General features: G+C 46.2%; 2 protein-coding genes across 6 annotated transcripts in view; one reads left to right on the forward strand and one right to left on the reverse strand.

The window, feature by feature from the left end:
* Positions 1-1,315: 1,315 nt before the first annotated feature.
* On the forward strand, positions 1,316-10,204 carry LOC120821399 (14-3-3 protein epsilon). Of its 2 annotated transcripts, XM_078106842.1 has the most exons (7): positions 1,318-1,633; positions 5,073-5,272; positions 6,252-6,358; positions 6,598-6,804; positions 6,892-7,028; positions 7,182-7,227; positions 9,079-10,204. In XM_078106842.1, the coding sequence occupies exons 1-6, from the start codon at positions 1,570-1,572 to the stop codon at positions 7,187-7,189; spliced, it is 723 nt and encodes a 240-aa protein (XP_077962968.1). In that variant the 5' UTR covers positions 1,318-1,569; the 3' UTR covers positions 7,190-7,227; positions 9,079-10,204. The 2 variants fall into 2 exon arrangements, with proteins under 2 accessions (XP_040035816.1, XP_077962968.1); XM_040179882.2 differs by lacking the exon at positions 7,182-7,227 and having other exon boundaries at positions 1,316-1,633.
* A 1,969-nt stretch (positions 10,205-12,173) lies between these two features.
* Positions 12,174-21,395, reverse strand: part of LOC120821398 (glutamate receptor 4) — a 69,754-nt gene continuing 60,532 nt past the window's right edge. For 2 of the 4 annotated variants that reach the window (XM_040179875.2, XM_040179873.2), the window contains 5 exons: positions 20,814-21,012; positions 19,806-20,053; positions 17,676-17,790; positions 15,177-15,314; positions 12,174-13,488 (listed from right to left, as the gene is read on the reverse strand). In XM_040179875.2, coding sequence (XP_040035809.2) covers positions 13,324-13,488; positions 15,177-15,314; positions 17,676-17,790; positions 19,806-20,053; positions 20,814-21,012 — 865 coding nt within the window. In that variant the 3' untranslated portion in view covers positions 12,174-13,323. Of the gene's footprint in view, positions 13,489-15,176; positions 15,315-16,974; positions 17,090-17,675; positions 17,791-19,805; positions 20,054-20,813; positions 21,013-21,395 lie in introns of all 4 variants that reach the window. The other 2 variants (XM_040179877.2, XR_013468394.1) reach the window with 2 other exon arrangements.

The raw sequence follows: 21,395 nt of genomic DNA on the forward strand, positions 1-21,395 counted from the left end.
GTAATTTTCAGACGACGAACAAATGTTTGTGATGTGATGCCGCTGCCAGTGAAAAGTGTTTTTAAGAAGAAAAATCATTCTTTGGTAACAGTCTTGTATATATGTATTATCGTAAACCATATATTTAACCACCTTCCCTTGATACATCAATGCGGCTTGTGTGATGGAAATGTCAAACTGCAGCAGGAGGGATGAGCCTCGGCTGCACATGTCGTCAGTCAGCGGGAGGCTCTGCAGAGTTCGGTCCTCTTTACCTCATAGGAGGCACGTTGTCTTTGTTTTCAGATCACACATCTCGTGCCTTGGATGAGTGAATGAATAATCTGCACAACCGTTGCACAACCTGTTGTTGCAACCAACTGTATTTCATATCCTAATGCAATCAAAGGTACAGCTCTAAACATCTATCGGTCCCCGTGAAAGAAAGGCCTGCTTATAAGTGAGCACAGCTCTGAGCGACAAAGGGCTGTTGCTCCACTCACACCTCCCTCTTTGCCAAGAGTTGCAGATGGATGAATGTCATGTTATTATTAGTCCAAGCTGGTTGGTACGAGCATACATGGGCTCACTTGATGCTCTGTTTTAAAGGAAGAAAGGATGATTGGATTTGGTGATAATAAATGAATATTTCTGCATATATTGTTAAATAGGTGCATCATTTAACTGGGCTGAGATATAATAGTGCGTTTTGTATTAAATGCAATATTTAGTATTTCCATAATTAATATTAATCTTTTTTTTAAACCTGTGCCTCATTTGTATCCCTGTATATAAAACAATAGTTTTAAGTCCCAATAGTCCAAGGACCTTTGTTAATGTGACAACTCTGCAGTTAGTTGTAGACCAATGACCCCTTTTTAGAAGATACCTTGATGATCCTACAATGTGCCACTTATCTTGTCACCAGCTCAAGAAAAAGTCTAAAATAAAATTCTTCCTTCAGATTTTTTTTTTCCAACGATCAGATTTTTTGTGTTTTGTGCTATTTCGACCTCACTTTGAAGGGAACCAGAACAGGCAAAATCAGGATGATTCAAATATATATAAATTGGTATATTTATATATAAGTGTTAGTTAAAGTAGTAGTCAATAAAAATATCCCAAATTATGAGTTTGGGCTTTACATCACCGTACCTTACAGTAACATGGCTGTAAGCCAAATATAAGTTAAAATGGTGAAATAAATATTTATTTAGGAACTATATCTATGCCGAATGGAAGAGTGTATATACTCCAACGAACACAATATGGTAGATATATTTTAAATGTACTGTAAAGTGACTTAACACCGGGTTTTCCCTTCTTTGAATGGGGTCTGTTAAAGTAATCTCGGACAGCGGTGTGTTTCGCGACTTGGCTTCGGGCTGCAGTGGGCGTAAATGGGACCGCTGCGTGGGTTTCCCGGATGGAGGAGCGTCGCCATCTTTACGCCAGTGTGCTACCGGTGGGTGTTCAGTTCAGCGGAGCAACGGTGCTGTTGCTGATCCACCACCAGGAATCAACCGAGCAGCCGATAATCCTGCCTCTCCTACCGGGACGCTGCGAGCAGCCCCGAACGATCCGAGCGCCATGGCGGACAGAGAGAACTTAGTGTACCAGGCGAAGCTCGCCGAGCAAGCGGAGAGATACGACGGTAAGACCCCCGCACGAGTAACGGTCAGCGCAGGACGCCTGGCCCCCTCTTCGCCCCTCCGGTCTCCCTGCGCAAGGGGGGTGAGGCGGGGGAGGGGGGCTCGGAGGAGCAGGTAGAGCACTACACATGGATTTGTTGGGTGAGGGACAAAATGGCGGATATTTCTTTTGCCGAATGAATCGGCCAACGGTTAAATGGTCTGCGGTTAACCGGGAAGGGGCAGCTCGCTCGGGGAGAAGCGCGCTCCGTCGCGTGGCCTGGCGTCTTGGTACTCACGTTAGCCGGTGAGCTAAGTCAGTTTATTGCTAGTTAGCCAGCGCTAGCTAGCTATCGCTAACTAGCTGGCTAGCCGTCATTTAGCCCCGACACGCGTCACACCAAACTCCATTCAGAAATACAGCAAACGTCCACGTCCCCTCGCCCTCTTTGGGTCTGTTGTTGCCGTTGGAATAAACACAATTATATCTGAACACACCGAGCTGCAGTTTAACCCCCCCCCCCAAAAAAATGGTATCCTCACCGCCGTGCACATTAATGCTAACGCACCGCCCACACACGGTGTGTTAAGAAAACCCAGATCCAGTCGGTCTAACAACCAGAGGACAATGTGATAAAATATTCGAGCCGAATTTACTTTGCTTTTTCTCTTCCAACTCGTTTAATGCCTGCATTATGTTTCTCAAGCCTGAACAATTAGCCACATTTGGGCAAGACCAAGAAAACCGTGACCTGTGAAGTTCTCTTTGTGTCGGTGTGTGTGTCCGTGCTTTCGTGAGGTCCGTGTTGCTGCCCGGTGCCGTGCGTTATTTAACCCGCGGGTGTGACACCGTGAGGCCGCTCTCTCCACTGCCGTCATCGCCTTGTCCCTTCCGTAGCGATGCAACGTCGGTTGATAAATGCACAGTTGTAGTTCGATCACGACTCTCCGGTCCTCGCCGTGGTGCACGCCGGCCCCACCGGGACGGTTTAGTCGGGGTCCATTTCTCAAACTGCCAGAACTCTCAAAACGTTCCAGTGACGACGGACGAGTTGCGTGCACGTTTCCGCTTCTGATCTGACAGCCCGTCCTCCATGCATGTGCTTTGTTCTCCATGGCACCAAACCATTTTGTCATGCAACATAGGAACGCATTTGCATTGTATTATTTCTGATCTGCACGACTGGGCTGATTCATCAAAGCCCAGGACCCCCCCCGGACATGTCACATTAATGTAAACCCATATTTGTGAGACTACGTTTGCATATTTAGTATGTCAACATTTTATAGCAAGATTTATACTTTAAATGTACCGTTTATACCGTTTTTTTTAATTGTTTCATGTAATGTTCTGTTAACAATGTTTGTTATGCGCCAAATGAAAAACCCTTGAAACCTGCTTGGCCAGGAGCCGGTTTGTGATGGAGATGCGAATGTGCACGGCCGCTTGCTGCAGCACATCCTTTATTAAAAATGACCCCTCAAGACCCTGACCGCGCGCACTCAACGTGTACACAAGCAGAATACAGCGTGAAAATACCTTTTTAATTGGGGGACACTGCAGGTGTGATCGTGGCAAGACGCCAACCGTGACCGGTGTTGTCTCACCACAAAGCCAGTTATGGAACTCAAAAGTCTTGTCAATACACAATTGGTTGTCGGATTGTGAGTCTTCAAGGCCGTGGAATGTCGGTCGCTAGGACAACAAGTTGGGGGACTGCGGCTGCAAACTGCTGTCTCTGAGCTCTGCGTGAGTGTGTGAGCTACAACCTTGTTGTGTATCGCAGAGAGGACAAAGGAGAGCGAGAGAGAGAGAGACGAGCGGCTTAGACAGAGACCTAAGCGCATTGAAGACTCGCTCCGACCTGGAATGAATTGGAAATTCCCGATGTCACTGCACCTTTTGCAAAAGCCAACATGTGATTGGCGGCCACAGTCGCTGCTCTCTGTGTGTTGTTCTCCCATAACCGCGCTGGTCGGCATTGCGTTCGAGCTGCGCTTCAGCTGCTGGTTACTGTCCAACAACTACTTTATTTGCTTCGGTTTCTATGTGCCTCTGTTCTATTTTTGACTTTAGAGGACACCGTGGCTTTGAAATTACAAAAAAAAAAAAGTTACCATGCACTTTAGGGGTTAAATAAAAACATGCTGCTGGATGTTATTTTTAGCTCTCATTGTGGAGTCTCAGTAGAAGGTATATGTAATTCAGACAAAGGGAAATTAATATCACTCAGAGCGGCCCTTGACGTTGTGTGACGTTATCAGTAGCTACGTAGCCGTCCATGATGCTACCTGGTCTTCACTGTGCCGCAGAGGGGAAAAGGTCATTTCTCAGTACGTACTGCTTGGTACACAAGTGTCCAAAGAAGGGTTAAAGAAGTCCCGGTTGGAGGAGGAGCCGTGACGGATCAGTTCAATAGAGCTTGTTACGTTTTTTTTTTTAAGCACAGAGAGGTCATTGAGTTCGTTGGAGAGCGCCGGGCCGCAGGGTAAAACGATCAAAGCAGCATAGTGCTCCTCCCGGCTGGAAGCGGCCGTGGATCGGGTTTCCAGTGTGCTGCGCAGCACCCTGAGATGACACCCGGTCTGCACGGCCGCGGGACCGGCACACTGCTCTTCTGTGCTTTGGTGACGGGGGGCCCACGCCGTGTCTGTTGATGTCCCCCCCCCCCGAGGAAACGGCTTGTTGGGCTAATTAGTGGCTCCTCCAATGCACAGTATTAAAATGTTGTTTACTGTAGATTATTTATCAAGCACACGTCCTACTGAATCACCTTGATGTCGCGGGACGTGAAAATACAAGAGAGGCGTCTCATGCGCTCGTCCTTCTGCTCCGTCGTCGCCGCTGGTTCTCTCCTCTCATTGGTGTCTGTAGGTGGTGAATCTCCACATTAGAAGCCTCTGTACTTGGGCAATAGTCCAGGAAGCCCATTAATAAAATACAGGGGCTGAGGGTGAAAGTCGTCGTTAATGGAGAATGAATGTGCATCACTTTTCGTACCTCGTCATACCGAAAAGGTTTTTAAATAGTCCCCCAAATTACAGAACTTTCTTTTCACATTTCGAGAACATTGAGCCGTGTGGATGCATCTGTTTACTGTAGTGGGGTTTGAAGTGAATGCAACAGAGATATCCGGGTCCCCGGCTAGAAATGACATCTCATCTTCTCCTGCTGTCCTCACTGATGGTCTTCTATCCCAAATGGGGGGGCCAGAGATGTCGTAGCTGTCTGGCCATCCGACCTCTGAGAAAGTACCTCCTATTCATACAGAGACCTGATGGGTCTCCCTCGGCGCGGGGGGGACAAGAAGGAGGCCGCAATCTGCGGCAAAAGGTTAGAGAGGAGCAGTGACCCGTCAGACCGAGACTCACTCAAACGTGACGTTGAGACGCTCAATACGGGTCGCTGCGCCGGTCCAAAACCCGGCGCCTTCACGCCGCATGTTTCCCCGTGTCTTCCAGAAATGGTGGAGTCGATGAAGAACGTGGCCAGCATGGACGTGGAGCTGACGGTGGAGGAGAGGAACCTGCTGTCGGTAGCCTACAAGAACGTGATCGGCGCCAGGAGAGCGTCCTGGAGGATAATCAGCAGCCTGGAACAGAAGGAAGAAAACAAAGGCGGAGAAGACAAATTAAAGATGATCCGGGAATATAGGAAAACGGTCAGACGCTGCTCATGACTCAATTCCTCCACAGCAACACGGGCGATGTATCTTATTCAAGGTTTCAAAGCTACGTGGTTTTGATTTAAAAGGCTTTATGCAACATTTTTTTTAAACGTTGATTCATTGAAACAAGTCCCATTTGTAACGAAATGACAAGCATGCTCTAATTTATATTGTCCCCAATGACTGCATCGTGTTGCTAAGGACTGCACTTTGTAAAAGCCCTGAGGTCTCCAAACGAGCTCCTTCGTTCTTTCCTACTGCAACCAGCGGGAACCAGCGTAGTCCCTGTTCGCCCCCCCCTTCACTCACACGTGTTCTCCCACTGGTTCATAGAGCAAACACCTGTGGCTTCCCCAGGACTGCCGCTTGTATTTTCCCACAGCTGAGAGATGCAGGAGCAGTTTCATTGATCTCCTTGGTAACCATTTTATTTCACAGTGCAGGGAGCTGATTGACCGGCTCCCTCGAAGGCCAATGTGCTCACATCTTCAGTGACGATTTAATGGAAATTGAAGTTTTGAGTTTTTCTATTTACTGACACCACAGCTGTGGCTGAGGCTCTTTTTTTTCCTTTGATTTGTGTGATACGGGAGCTTTACATTCCAGAAAACAAAGGTGGAAAAAGTTGACGCTACCAAAATTCATTCGTTGTTTTATGTAAATAAAAACAGAAAGCTGTTTTTATTTACAAGCACTTCCATAAAGTGACAATAAACGTCATATTGTATTAGATATGTGACCCTAAAAGCTGCCTTCTGCATCACTGTCCACTCGTACCTATAGTCTGTGTGGCAAAGTCTTCTGAGCACATTGTAGTTCCAATATAGATGTACGGTAGACTGAGGTGAGGACTAAAATAACAACCCAGCTTTGGGTTTCCAGTGATGAGAGGAAAGCTGCACCTGGTCCCTGTCAGGTATCATTGGACCATTCCAGCCGTTGACCTCAGTGTTTGTGGGGGGGTTTTCCGCAGGTTGAGAAAGAGCTAAAATCAATCTGCAACGACATTCTGGACGTCCTGGACAAGCACCTCATCTTAGCTGCAGTCACAGGAGAGTCTAAGGTTTTCTACTACAAGATGTACGTATCCAACAACTGTGCTTTTGCTTCAGTCTAACATGTTTGTACGGTTTAGTTTGGCGAAGGGACTAAACCCAAAGATGCTGTGTTACACGGCTTTCTTGCTTGCATTTGAGTATTTGTTTGTATGATGTTTTTTTGAATGGAGCTCGGCGTGTTGATGCACCGTTGTGTGCAGTAAGTTCAGCCCGGCTGGTTGGCTGATGCGTCTGCCCGTCTTTGCCGTTCCCCGTGCTCAGGAAGGGAGATTACCACCGGTACCTGGCGGAGTTCGCCACCGGCAACGACAGGAAGGAGGCCGCCGAGAACAGTCTGGTTGCCTACAAAGCCGCCAGCGACATCGCCATGATCGAACTCCCTCCAACGCACCCCATCCGCCTGGGACTGGCCCTCAACTTCTCTGTTTTCTATTATGAAATCCTCAACTCGCCAGACCGCGCCTGCAAGTAAGTCTTACCTGTTTAACTAATGTGTGTGTGTTTCTTTAATGTTTTATAAGATGGTGTGTAACTGTGCTGTTTTCTGCCGATCAGGTTGGCAAAGGAAGCGTTCGACAACGCCATCGCCGAACTGGATACGCTGAGCGAGGAGAGCTACAAGGACTCGACACTTATCATGCAGCTGCTACGGGACAACTTGACACTATGGACCTCAGACGTGCAGGGAGACGGTGAGAGACGCTGCTTTTTTAAGGCGGGGGCGCCGGGTCCAGTCGGTCGGATCCTCGTCGCCTCTAAGCTGCTCCTCAGGAGCCCCCTCGCCTCTCCTCCTCAGTCCTCACTCACTGCTTTGACTTTCCCATCTTTCCATCGTTCTTCTGTAGATTCTTAAGGGCTGACGTTCCTCCGTCCATTGTAGAAGTCTAATTTGTAAGTCATTCCTCCTGCCGCGCTCTGGCTCGTTCACTTCCTGTGTCACCGGCCTGACGCGGCGCACTAACCTCCTCACGCTGGGAAGTCCGGCCTCGTTAGGAGGAGGTCGCGTCCTCCTGTTTGATCACAGAGCTGCTGCTGCTTGAGATGTTTTCTTTTTCACCTCTTATCCACCTGTTCCTGCACGAGTGCACATGCGTGCTGTGTTTTTTTATTAGAATTTGAGATCGTGCTCGCTTGGTTTTTGTTTACATAATACTATCCGATAGTTGCCACTTTCCAGCTCCTCTGTCTCATGGAGGTTTTTGTCTCCATTTTTCTTCAAATACGTCCAAATACGTCCCCCCTGAACACATCTGTGCTTCTCACACGCTTCCAGTGATCACAGGAATAACGTTTATCAGAAGCTAACAGCAGTTTAAGTTATTGTGGCTCTTTTTATTTTAGCTGATCCAATGAAATGCATGATGCTTTATCAATAAACTAAACGCTAATCACCCAGTGATCTTTGTGTTAAACAGATAATCGAATGATACTGCACTTTACAATCCCCGTCAATGCAAACAGTCCTAACATCAACATACTGTTTGGGTAAAAGAAACTCTCTTTGTGGCAGTTAATGTCTCTCTGATTGGTGATCAGTTATTTTGGGGTATTAACCCCTAATAGTCTCGTGGGACTATGATGGACATTTAACTGGGGAACGCTAGCAAAACATCAGTTTAAGTTGAGATGAAATGAAAACGGACCCTTTTTTAAACCTGTGAAATCACATTCAGGGTAGATTTTCTTTTAGCTGTTGAACAATATCTGTCAAAGGGCACCAATCGATCTGGCGTCTCGTTCTCTCGTCCCAGTTGGCCGTGGCGCTGATGAGCACTGCAGCGGCTTCTATTTTAATCACCACGGATTCTCCAGCCTTTTGTTATTTATGCCCCTTAATTCTTCATTACACGGATGGCCGTGCGGTCTCCATGGTAACCTTTCCAAGCAAACTCCCCCCACCCGGGTTCTCGAGGCCTTTGGCTCTGACGGCGCCGTGGACGAACTGTCGCCCGCCGGACTGCCTGTTTTTACCCGGCGGCGGCAAACGCTGTGGTCTCCGTCTGATTGACGGGCTGGTTTGTTGCATGACTGCCGAATCCGCACATTCCCGGCCTGATCCACGTCGTCGCTGATGGAATGCTCGTCTTCACGGGTGTCTCGACTCTTTAGAAAGCACCAAGTAACGACTTTGACCGCTCGCTCCGTGTATTCTTTTGGAGTCCCAGCTTTCACTTACTCACTCACTACTTTCTGTTCAGTCAGTTCTAGAGTTCGATAGAACTGACTGAACAGTTCAGAACAACCTGAGTCTTTGCAGCGTTTCTTCATCTCACGTGACAAAGTGAATATCGTTGATTTTAGATTGAAGAGACAAAACCAAGAATTGCCATTTTCAGACAGTGTTATCTAACATTTTAATTTCCAAAGCAATCAGTTGATTCACAAAGAAATGTAATTGGCAGATCAAATACTTTAAAGACTTTATCAAAACCTCCAACTGTAATAGTTATTTAAACCACTTGCATCTGGGTAAAATTAGCGCTTTGAAGCCACCGACTCATGTGTCTTGTGATGCATTGTCCCTGTTAAATTGTTGCTTATAATATAAGCATAAATGATTCTTTCCTCAATAACATCCCATTTTGTAACTGCAAGAGAATACAATAATCTGAGCCCAAACTGGGAATTAGGCTCAAAGCCACCAGGGATGAACTTCTTCATTTCCATTTAGCTTTCTTAAAAAAAAAAAAAGACTTGAGTGTGCTGAGATAACAACATTGTTCTGTTCCTGCGTTGTCTCAGGTGAAGAACCGAACAAAGAACCACCGCAAGATGCGGAGGAAGAGACCCAGGGAGACTGAACAACCCACGACTCCCCCTCCTCTCCTCCTCCTCTCAGCACTAGCTTCTGTCCCCTGCCACAGTTTCCACTGGGTTTATACTGCAGCCCAAAGCCTTCCTCTGCCTCTCCCTCCATTTCTACCCATCCGTCTCCCCCTTCCTCCTCATATGCATGTCATGCCCCCCCACCCCCCCCACACACACACAGGGCCTGCTCAGGTCTCCATTTCCACGTCCCAGGAGTTTCACCTTATTTTTGATGACTCGTTTTGCAAGCCTGTACCCTTTTAAGGTTCATGTCCTCTTTTACGGTTTCTTTTTTACTTTTTTTTTTTTTTTTTTTTTTTGCTTTGCTGTATTATCTGTTGCCAAGTACGCTTGCCTGTATTTCTAACACACATATGCAAGAGTTTATTTAAAGACAATACTTAGCTGTTCAACTTTTTCCTGTATTTGTGTGTTTCTAAACAATATATTGTCCATGCAGTCGGTCAGTTTTGAAACATTTCGGTTTGCAAATTGAGGAAATAAAGTGATGAAAGATTTAAAAGGGCTGTGAGAGCTTTTTGGAGGAACCAAGTGCCCTCTTTACTTTGTGGTTACCAAACCTGCTCCTTTGACACCTCAATAGTTCTTTTTTTTTTTTTTTTCTCTTTTCATGGCAAATGGCAGAATGTCCCCCTCAAGCGTCGCTCTGACCTCTATTCTTGTCCATTCTCGGACCAAGTGATGTGCTGCGAGGCTGTAGCAGGTAGTTAGGTAATGGCTTTTTAGCAGACAACGTGTATGTGTGCGTGGGAGGGGAATGCTCGATACTATTGATTGTAAAATAATGCAGATTTGCATTCGCACCATATTAAAAAAAAAAAAAAAAAAGTTTGGGAAATCAAGACCTGCTCTTTACTGTCCTAACTATTTCAGGTTTCCTCTTGACTCTCCTGGCCTTTCCTTTTTCCTCCTCTCTTCGGTATGTGTAACGTGAATCTGATTTGTACTACTAGAAATTCTCGGCGGAGCCACAAAGTACCATCTGTATTCTTACTGAAACGCAGCATGGAACTAACATTAAACTTCAAATTGAAACGTGTCGACGTCCGTTGTGTGAGGTGTCTTTTCCTGCCGGTGCTTTGGTTTCATTTCATTCACCAGAGGGCAGTGGTGGTCCGCAGCGCCAGAATACGTCCACCCGGAGGTGGAATTCATTGATCGGATCAAATGAAGTACAAGCGGTCTAATCATATTCTATAAAATCCAACATTTGGTTAAGCTACTTTTAGATGAAGCGCTATAACGTAATGTAGCTATTTACATCGTAAACCGGAGTAAAATGTCAACGGTATTTAAACTAAAGTCTTCGTGCAGTATGTCAAAAGATGTCATGGTATAGTATTCTGGTAAATATAGAATTCTGAAAAGTTTCACAAAAATAGAGTGTCAAATTTGCTTTCAAACTGTATCTTATGTATTTAGACAAAAGTTACTCAATACAATTGAAAGTTAATAATACAGAATGTCCAAAACGTCGCACTATATATGTTGATGCGTTATTATAGAAACCGTAAAGGACCACACGGCTTTCTGGTCCCTTTAGTTTAGAATATCAGGAGCCGTGATTAAAAGGTACAGTAGGAAGTCTTTAAAACGCCTTTTATAGTAAGTCAAAAAATATTGAAAAAGTCAAAGTACTATATCCTAAATGGTAATAGTATATTAGGTAAAAGAAATTGTATGTTATGAAGAAATGTCGTTGAAAAATGCTGTTTCAGAAATTCATAGAATAGTCTGAAGTCAAGTCGAAAATATGGAAAAAGTTGTATAGTATGTCAACATTTTCTTTTAAAATGCATAGTTTACAAAAAGTTAATGCACGTAATATAAAAAATAACCTGAAAAAGAATGTAAAAAAAAAAAGTCCCGAAAAAGGGAAACTTATTGAAAAAAAGTCACGAGAAAATGAGCTACTTTAGTCTGATGCAAAGCTAAAAGAAGAAACAAGTGTAGGAAGTTAAAAATTGTCATAACTGCAAATCCGTTAAATATGTCATAGCACACTAAGTCAATAAAGTCATCATTCAAAAAGAATCGCATAGTATATCAAATGGGAAGTACTTCTTCTTCACAGATCAATAGTACAAAATGCCCCCAACCTCTCGGCTAGTATATTTAGGACATCAATTGTAAAGTTATCGTATAGAATGTTGAGAAATACATAGTTGAGTACATAAAAATACAAAAAGAGTTTTAGTGAGCGAAAAGTTATTAGAATATTGGATATAAAGACATTCCGTATGACATGACAAAATGTAATAGGCAAAATCATCGTATCTTAATAAAGATTCCTGAAATGTTGCAGTGATATTATAGTGTGGAAAGTAGCTAAAACATGAGAAGTGTGACAATTTGTAAAAAATAAACACATTATTACACCTCCAAGTATTCCTTTGAATCCTAATTTAAAGGTTGGATAAAGCACCAAAGAGCTCAGAATTCTTCCTCTCAGGCCCGTAATATTCACGCAGAGCTTCAGATGAATGAATGAAATAACGACACAGTACATTGCAATTTGAATTATTTTTTTACTTAAAAAAAGTCAAAATAAAGATGTACAGTCGAACCAAAATGAGACGCCGTATTACACTTCAGCTCTTCAGACGGATTGCAGGACAACAAAAAACAAACAAACAAAAAACAAATTCTTCCCGCAAACTCCGCCGCGCCACGTGCACGGGAGACGGATGAGAACCGTTTAGAAGCAACGCCGAGGCGCGCTGCTGCGGCTGAAGACGAGACCCTATCGCAGGTTGTCCTTCCAAACGAGGAGACGAGGACGCCGGTGACCCTCCTGCTACAGAGGGCCCGACCCCCCCTCCCCCCCTGGACGATCCACAGTGTTTCCAGAAGGAACTTCTGAGCTCCGGTTCGACGTCGACACTCCAAATAACGCGTGATGATGAGAGAAATGGTACTTTTTTTTCTTCTATATGGCGTTATGTCTACCCATGTATAACGGCCTTAAAAGTCCTACCGGACTGCGGACATTTAAAACCAGGACACAGTTTCTTCTTTTTTTTCAAATATTTCTCCGTACAAAAAATAGATCAAAGAGAATGAAAAAAATATTCATATTCTGACAGCGGAAACTTGATTTATGAAGCTCTGCTGGCGAGCGTCTCTCCGGGTCTACGTCTGCACAGTGAGGGGGGCGGTCTAAGGATTTGGGGGGGGGGGTGGAGCTACTTAACATTCATCGTTGAATATATTAATGAATTTGTATGCAACAGGTACCGGGATATTTGGGCAGTTGATACCCCATTCACATTTAAGAGTTTGAATGTTCCTAGATAATAAAGTTAAGTATTCAACACGTAACAGACTTTAACACTGCTCTCCTCTTTTAAGTGGCATCATCATTATTGCGATGAATAAGATAAGATCTTTAAAGATGATTTACAAAAAAAAAAGAACGTTCTGTCCACTACAGTATCTGCTATGTACATCTGTTTAAAAAGCAAGCATGGTACACAGTCGTCCCCTATGTACAGCTAACTTATTATTCTGCTTTTTTGTGGAATATACATATTTACTAATCTTCACAGTTTCCTATGTTTGTTCATATATTCAATATCAGTAGATTTCATTTTTGTAATTATGGATACAAACCGTTTTTCATGGCCCGGGACCTCAAGTGACCCGAGTCACTTGCTGATATTTAGTGAGATTGTGAATGTTGCAAATGTCTGCGTAGCAAACAGTTCAAAAACAATCTTGATTGTGGTTCAGTCGTTTTCTTCTTTTTCTCTCTTTTTCATCAATTTCAAGTTTACAGTTTTATGGTCTTTATCTTTATCATATAACATGATATTTATTCATTTCCATCCTTCGCTGCTCCTCTTCACGTCAGGGGGGAGGAGGGGAGGGGGGGGAGGTAAAGGTCGAATGTCTCCGGCGGACTCTCATTTGATTTAGAAACATTTTCTAAGATTTTCTGCCTCTGGTTTCCACAGATTTCGGGGGGGAGGAATCCTTTTATTCTCAACAGGTCACGCGACCTCTGACAGCGGGATCGGCCCGCACCCCCCCCCCGGCGATGACCCGTCAGCTGTGTAAATCCTGCTCCGTGAGTGTCTGCTTGTTTCGTGGGCGTCGGTGTGATTACTGGTTTCCTTTCTTGCTATTGGAATAAGGCACTTGAGAGGTTTTTGGTTTTCACGGGAGCTCGGAGGAGACCAGGGCCAGGCCGGAGCCCTGGCGGAGGGGGGGCCCCGTGTGGACGGCCTTGGGACAGTCCGGCGTCAGCACCCGTCCGTTCTCCCCCACGCTGCCCGTGATGGACAGGCGCGCCTTGTTCCTCATGGCCTCTGTGAACGTCAGCTGAGGAGAGAGATAAAGACACGATGTGTCGGAGCAGACCCAGTAAGACAAACGAGTGGGTTTGCAGGTTGGAGTTTTAGGATGTGCTCATTCCAGATATGATCCTCGCTTCGAGATACATTTGAATAAGCTTAGTGTTGATTTTGTTCTTCCTGTGTGCTCAGCTGCGTATCAAACGTGTAAGTATACTAAACATTTGTTTGCCACAGAGCTTATTTTAAAGATCAATTTGGCTTATTTGTCGCCAACTAGCCGGCTTACAAAAATATTTCCTCCCTGCAGCCCACAGATATTGTTTAGCTCTTCTCCCCAAAAACGTATAACTAAAACTCCAATATGCTGTTAACGTATGATAACAAACAGTTTGATAGTCATTCAGTACAGTATGAAGGCAGCCTCGTCTACACGTGAATCCACCGGCGACACACTGAGTGATAGTTGCAGGCGGTGGGACAGGGAAGCTGACTGAGCAACACTCAAGCTAATGTCGAAGTGCTGATGGGGGACACATAACCACGTTGGACAGATACACACCGGATGTGAAAAACTGATGGTCAAGGACCCGGGGGAAATATCCTACAGCGTACAGTGTTTAAACAGGGCTCTGGGCTTCCTCTGTGCTCAGCGTCGGTTTCTCATTAAACACTATGGATCTTGTATTGTAACGGACAGAGTCGAGACCCCCAGCTGTTAATGCTCAGGTACAAACGTGTGTGTGTGTGTGTGTGTGTGTGTGTGTTTGGATGGTTCGCCGTGTGAGAAACTCGGTACTTGAGGTTTTGCAGTTTTGTGAAATGTTCTCACCAGTGTAGACGCGTGCGTATGTGTACAAGTAAGACGTTGGTCCTCATTTATCACGCCTTTCCCACCTGGAAACGCTACGGGTGCAGTGGAAAAATAACCATTCCTATCTCTCTTACGCCAATTAAAGGAGTCACCCTTTTTCATTTTGTGTAAATTTGGTGTTTTCATTCTGACATTAAGGTGTCTAATCAAATAGCAGAATTTTACAAGGGTGATCAATCGTGGGATGGATTGTATATTCTCATCACCGCTGAATTCTAATGAATAGCGTCTGATCGTCATCCTCCCAACGAGTTCAGAACGAGTGATGCGTTTTTTTGGACGCAGCCTGCAAAATGGGTCACGCGGCCCGTTTGGCCTGATAAATGAGGGCCAACAGTCTGCGGCCACACGAGCCGCGAAGCGGCAGAGGCGGGCGGCGTCGCGTTCCGAGGATGACTCATCGCCTCTTGTCACATTGAGGGGAAGAGCTGCGACGCAGACCAGGACGTCACATGACCACATGGTGAGCGGCGGAGACAGAGAGTGTGAAGCGTTGTTGCCACTGGTCACGACAGTCACTTGACATGGCAAAGCTAGCGCGGGGATGTCGTAGGTTTCACTTACAGTCTCTGTGGATGGAGCTAGTGAGGGCTGAGGGGGGGGTTGGGGGCGGAGCTTAGGCAGAACTTGTATGGAAACCCCAACTACATCTTATCTGCTTCCCCGGTGCTCCCACACCCATTGAAAACCTCGCTAAACTGGGCTAAGTCGTGGGCGGCGGGGCTGAGCGCCGGGCTCTGGCTAGGCCCGGGGCTATGGCGGGGGCCGCCTGTCTGGCAGGGGTAGCTGTGGTCGTGGGGATGGTGGTAATGGGGGTGTTGGGATTGGGACTGGGCCTCCACCTTCATTCTCTTGGCCTCGTTGCGCGACTTGTAGCAGAATTCGATGAGAGCCACCAGCATGGCCAGGCCCAGGCCCCCAACGAGGATGTAGAAGACCCCCGCCACGTTGCTCAGACTTAGGGCCTGGGATGACTTGTCCTACAGCCGGCGGCGGCGGGGGGGGGGGGAGGGGGGACAAACACAAACGTCAGGGCAAGCTTTAGCAGAAACAGCAAAAAAGTGTAAACACTCAACATTTATATATAAGACAATGTGGAAAAACTACACATCAACACACACACACACACACACACACAACATATAGCACTTCTCAACCTGCTGCTCTAAAGCTTTATGTTATCATCCTCTATACCTAAAAAAAACAGACTGTATTTAAGAATACCTTCAACCAAAGTGCAAAAAAGAGGGTTTTCTCACTTAGGGCTGCCGAACTTGAGGACAGTTTGGGATTTTTTGCCTCACACCACTGAAAATGAATCAGCAATTTATCTGTCAAGAAACGATGTGGGCATTTGCTTAATAGAAATGGACGGACCGCCGGGTCCTGAGCCGGACGCCATAATGTCCAAATCCTGACCTATTTAACATATTGAAAATTGAGATTGTTTAATCTTAAAGGATTGCTTGTGTTTCAACCCGGCTCAGCCTGTTTAGTCTATAATAATGTATATATATATATATATATATATATATATATATATATATATATATAGTCTATAACAATCTGTGAGCCCAGTATGATCCTGGTCAACTGGTTTCAATGACCACAGTTTGAGGTCATGGACAATTTGTTCAATGGATGTTTGAAAAAAACAGTAGTTTATTTCATATGTTGTTTTTATTCATATTCATGGAAAACATTATTTCATTCATTATTTCAAAAGCAATTCCAACCATAATCTGTGTTCTTTAGAAACAATGACATTGTTCCTGGATAGAAACGCTGCTATTGATATTTAAAAATGCAATTCAAATGATTTGCATGGCCACACATAATTAGAGCTAAATGAGAAAATCACTTTTTGTAAGTTGGATGAACCATAGCCTTTTCATTTCCCTCCATACTTTCACGGCCTGTCTCGTCTGTCAGCTCTGACATTCACCTTTTAAACGCTTTCATTCAAATTCATGCAGCTGATCTCTCTGAGCTCCGACTCTTTGCTCCTCCCTGCCATTTATCTCCCTTCGATAAATCACTTACGGCCTTAAGGGGCATTCGACGTTATTACCCTGGCACAAAGAGACTGCCTGTCATGCTTAGTCTCATTTGCAGGTGAAAGCGTGTGTGTGTGTGTGTGTGTGTGTGCGCGTGCGCGTGTGTGTATCCTGCACTCACGGGTCTGATTAAGAGAACATGACTGATGTGTACGGTGCATGCTGTTCCATTTAATAGGTGGCAGCTCTCTCCATGCTGCAGTGCATCAACAAACCTGCCTCACGCATGTGTGTGTGTGTTTGTGTGTGTGTGTGTGCGATACCGCAGCCCAGCCAAACAATGCTGGCATCTCATGCCAATGGGTTCGTCTGAGGCGACGGCCCGTGCATGTGAGCGTGTGACGCGTAGCGTAGCCGCCGTGGAAACCGTTAGCGCTGCACCATGCCGCGTGTCTGTCATGCCGCATCCTTTAGGGCTGCGCTTCCACTTCTCTACCTGCACGTCTGCCACTCGCTCTGTCTCAGAGTATCATACGTGTGTGTGCGTGTGCGTGTGTGCGCGCGTGTCAGCCAGCCTGCTGTCATAAAGGTGTGCACAGAGACAAAGAGAGGAGGGGAGGCTCCCAGGCTGCTGGAGACTGACCTTACTTCCCGAGTCCTTGGGTCCACACTCCCCCTTATCGTACCACCATTTGTTTTTCAGTTTGTCTAAGACTCCTGCTTCACTCAGTTTCAATACGGCAAGGTTTACAGGCGTTCTTCATATCACGGGGGACGGGGAAGGGTGGGGAAATAACATAAATAACATCATAGGACATGTTATTTTATGTTATTCAATCAGAAGAAGGCCAACAAGAGCAGCTCAGTGCTCCTCTCAAAGCGACGCAGCCGGCAAGGGGCCCCGCCTGAGCTACATGTCTCTTTGCTCATTGGTCGCTGTAGTCGTTTGCGAGGTCGGGTTCATGGGGAGATGTTAAGGGAGGGGGGGGGGGCCGAGCTAACAGACATATATGCGGGGGGGCCCCTCGGCTGCATCGCTTTCCTGGAACGGGCACATACTGCCGGGACCTTTCTTGCAACAATCACAGAGGCCCAAAAGTGTTGGCTCGGGAAGGAGAGACTTTCAACATCCTTATTTCAATCAGTAGTTTCAAGTTTTCCGTTCTATCGCTGCAAAAGCGAATGTCTTTGCTTCGACGGCACTCGCTGTCCTCTCGGGACCGAAAGCTTCCGTGTCACCGTTCTGTGGAGGTCGACCCGGCAGATGTGCCTGTTACCAAACACAACACATTTTCTCTTTTACCCACATCAAGGTCACATGGGCATAGCGACATAGCGGCTAACCTTCTCGCCACCGCCTCCGCTGCCACACTCTCCTTTGTCGTACCACCACTTGTTTTTCAATTTGTCCAACAGGCCTTGCTCATTGAGTTTTAACACTGCCAGGTTAACTGCGCTTCTTGAAAACGATAAAACATATTTGGTGAGAGGGGGTGAGTATGCTGTCCAATTTGGGAGGGAAGGAAAGGGGGAGGGGGGGGGGGGGGAGTAGCAGTAAGAGAGGGACAAGGGTGGAAAAGTGCATCAATGCTCTAAACGCTTACATTCCAGGACCCAAACACACACTGAACACAAATCCCTCCCCTTTGAATGGGCTGCTTCACTAAAAAACATTTGGTTAGATATCAATTCTAATATTATTTATTCATTAAATTATTTAGTTGATAAGCTTGTTCTTGTTTTCTAGTTTTATTATTCATTTGCCTTTATTATTATTATTTATTATTATGTTAATATTATACGCTGTCTAAAAGCGAGAGAGTTGAATGTGTGTGTTAATCCAGCATATTTAAAAACCGTACTGTGGATTGTCGGAATTATATTCTTTTTTTCGGACACAGAAATGGTCCAATTTGAAACAGCGACGTTGGAAAAAGTCACAAAACAAACGCACCAGCCAGCGCATTGATAACCAAACGAATAATTTGGCTCTATTTTACGTGCGCATGTCGTCTGTCTACGTCAGCCAATTCAAAGCCGAAAGGATTTAAGTGCATTAAGCTGTTCTGGAAAATCATGATCGACTCGCACAGAATGCCCATGAAAAGCGGTCCAAAATAACTGTGCATTTTAATTTCACGGTTTCTTTTGAAGGCTGCTGTGGTGATGTATTATCATAGTGTGGAGAGAGAGAGAGAGATTTGCATCAGGATGTGTTTTGATCCTTTTAATTTATTTGCATCATTATGAAAAAGAAAAAAAAAAAACAGTCAAAAATGGAAATGGATCAGAAACACAAAGCGACACAGCGGTTATTTGGTCTGACGTCGTCAGTGGAGCCATGTGAAGCCGCAGCGTTGAGCAACACGGCCGCCTCCTCGCCACGCCGCTGGTGCGTTTTCTCGCTGGAATCCGGAAAAAAGTGACTGACAGAAGATGATAATCCCCCCCAAAATACAAAATACGGGGTGGCGGGGGGACTTCCTTCATCTGTCAGGGTCTCTTCCCGGTTAAAGCAGTGGTTGAAAACCGGCACCAGTGGCTTTTTGCCCAATTCGGGCCTCGTGTGCAGAGGAAACACCACCAGCAGGGTGTGGTGCTTTGAAACGCCCTCACTCTGTTGGTACCTGCGAGCTCCGCCTCGTGTTTTCAACGTCCTCTCAAATTACACCTGATCAATGGCAGCAACGCTATCAAAGTGCTCTCGCTGGTATTTTTTTCCCGACACAGTTGCACTTACTCAGCAACGAATGAACGAATGGTGCAGCCGATCTCCACTGTTTTGCAGACACGCACACGCACACAAACACCTTTTGAAGCGTTTGCCTTTAGCGTCTTTGTCCAATCTCTATCCGGCGGGTTTCGATCAATGAGTGTGCGGTAACGACGGTGCGCCGCGTTCTGCGGCCGGTCTGTGAATTCCCGCCACGTGCGGCAGGCAGTGAGTCTGGCGGCGTTACCCGGCGCCGAGCATTCACATGGCTCCCAAAACACTATTTCAGTCACTCGGTTGACAAGGAAGAACCAGGCAGCTGTGAAGAAAAGCTGAAGTGGCATTAGCAAAAGACTCTTTAGCGATTACACTGGTGTATCAAAATGCAGATTATCTCACATTTCCTTTTCCAAATAAGGCATTTTTAGGGAGTTTACCAGCGGCCCAAGCAAGCCATTCCAACATCTCTGCCCCAAACAGGCAAAGCACGAGCACAAAGATTTACCTGGTGTGGAGAGCTGCGAAGAAGAGAACAGTGAAATAATAACCACCCCTGCATGATCACGATGACTCCCACATGCATGCAACCAAACATGAGTGACAAAAAGCTGCTACTGCTGCCCTGAAACCAACACAGGACCCCCCACACACTCAGCAAAGTAAGACACTAAGAGACAGATAAGGATAAAAAAGGCGGCACACCAGGGAAGGTGGAATACCATAACAACACGTAGAACATATTGTTACACTACTCCACCCACCTTAACTGTGAACCCTTGGGTGTAGCTACTCCGTAGCCTTTGGAGTCCAGGTTTCCTCCCACTTTCATGGTGTCGCACGGCTTGCGCTGCTCGGTGTACTCGTTCATGGTGGACTCCAGGAGGAAGGCGTATTTGCCTTTGGACTTCCGGACGCGCGCCACGCCCTCCGCCGTGGTCTTCGTGAAGACGGTGGGCTCGGCCGACTTCATGTAACCCCACATCTTCTCGTAGACGGCGATTTTGGACCGCTGTGAGGGTTTCGAGGGCGGGAGTGGGGGGTTCATAGGCAGATGCGGTGTGAGGGGTGGAGGGAAGATGGAGGCGGCAGATCCGCAATACAAGGTAGAAGAAAAGAAAACATGGCGCGTGTACGACAGTTGAAGCATTTTAACATATTCCTATTTAAATGCACTCGTCGTGGTGTGAACCTCTTTGGGTATCTTCATCTGGGTTCAGCTGAGCACATGCAGTTTTTGTTTTTTTGCCGCGATCTGTCTCTGAGACGTTCACACTGAAACATTAGCGATACAGTATGTTAAAAACACTGACTGATGTGACTTCATCCTCTGGTCTCTGAGGTTACAGCCCCACAAACCGATCCAAGCGAGCTGTTTTAGAGGGTTTTTAACGGTTTCCCTGATCTGCTTCATGTCATTCTGTATCCTCTAAAAGGGCTTGTTTAGGTCACTGACATAAAACATTGTTTCATGTGACTCGTTGCCCGACGGAAAGTGCGTGACACACAATAACAGATTTGCCGTTGGACGGAATAAAAGGCCTCTACTGCATTATCTCCTAAATGTATTCCACAAAACGAAACAGGACTTCATAATTGTGATTCCTAGGACACGGCGTTGCCAGGGAGACCTGCTAAGCTCCCTTCCGTTCCTGCAAAGAGTGCTCAGTCGGACTTTTCTCCGGTGTGCAGAGTGGATGCGAGTGCCGGGCGGCTTTCTCCTACCTGTCTGCCCGAGAGTCGATTATCAACCCCCGGTAACGCCGACTCACCCTGAAGAACTCCTTGGTGGAGCCGGAATCCAGGGTGCCGTATGCGATGTCCGTCTGCTTGGCCAGATCCTCGGCGCTCTCTATGGGGGAAACCATCCTCTCCACGGTGAGGAAGGCAGCCAAGTTAGCCGTGTAGGAGGAGATGATGATGAGGGTGAAGAACCACCACACTCCTCCAACGATTCGACCCGATAGCGATCTTGGAGAGGAGGGAGGTGGAGGAACATTTTGGGGGGGGGGCAGTTTGAAGGATGAGGGGGGAGATAATAGGAAGAGGAGAAGGAATAAAAAAGGAGGGAATTGCCAGAAGGAAGAGCCGGGACAAGGATTAGTGGAGAAATAATAAGGGCATTATTGAAATAGAGGTGAGGAGGAGAGGAGGTTGGGTGAGACAGAAAGACAGAAAACAGCCAGTCAGTGTTTGTAAATACAGTGAGACAGTAGTCAGGTGAATGGAATGAAGAGGAGAGAGTCAAGCCCCGCCCCCACTGCCCCCCCGTGGACACTGACGGAGACGGCGAGCCGCCACACGGTGGAGCTCTGAGGACGCTCAAACGCTCGCCGGCTCGATTTAGCTCTCAT

The sequence above is a fragment of the Gasterosteus aculeatus genome, chromosome 7, assembly GCF_964276395.1.
Source record: "Gasterosteus aculeatus chromosome 7, fGasAcu3.hap1.1, whole genome shotgun sequence".
In the NCBI taxonomy this organism is placed as follows: Eukaryota; Metazoa; Chordata; class Actinopteri; order Perciformes; family Gasterosteidae; genus Gasterosteus; species Gasterosteus aculeatus.

Bases quoted from the DNA above. Each gene is read 5' to 3' on its own strand.
- LOC120821399 (XM_040179882.2), top strand. From the start codon at position 1,570: ATGGCGGACAGAGAGAACTTAGTGTACCAGGCGAAGCTCGCCGAGCAA. The intron at 5,273-6,251 runs GTCAGACGCTGC...GGTTTTCCGCAG, and splicing joins TCCGGGAATATAGGAAAACG to GTTGAGAAAGAGCTAAAATC. The intron at 6,359-6,597 runs GTACGTATCCAA...CCCCGTGCTCAG, and splicing joins AAGGTTTTCTACTACAAGAT to GAAGGGAGATTACCACCGGT.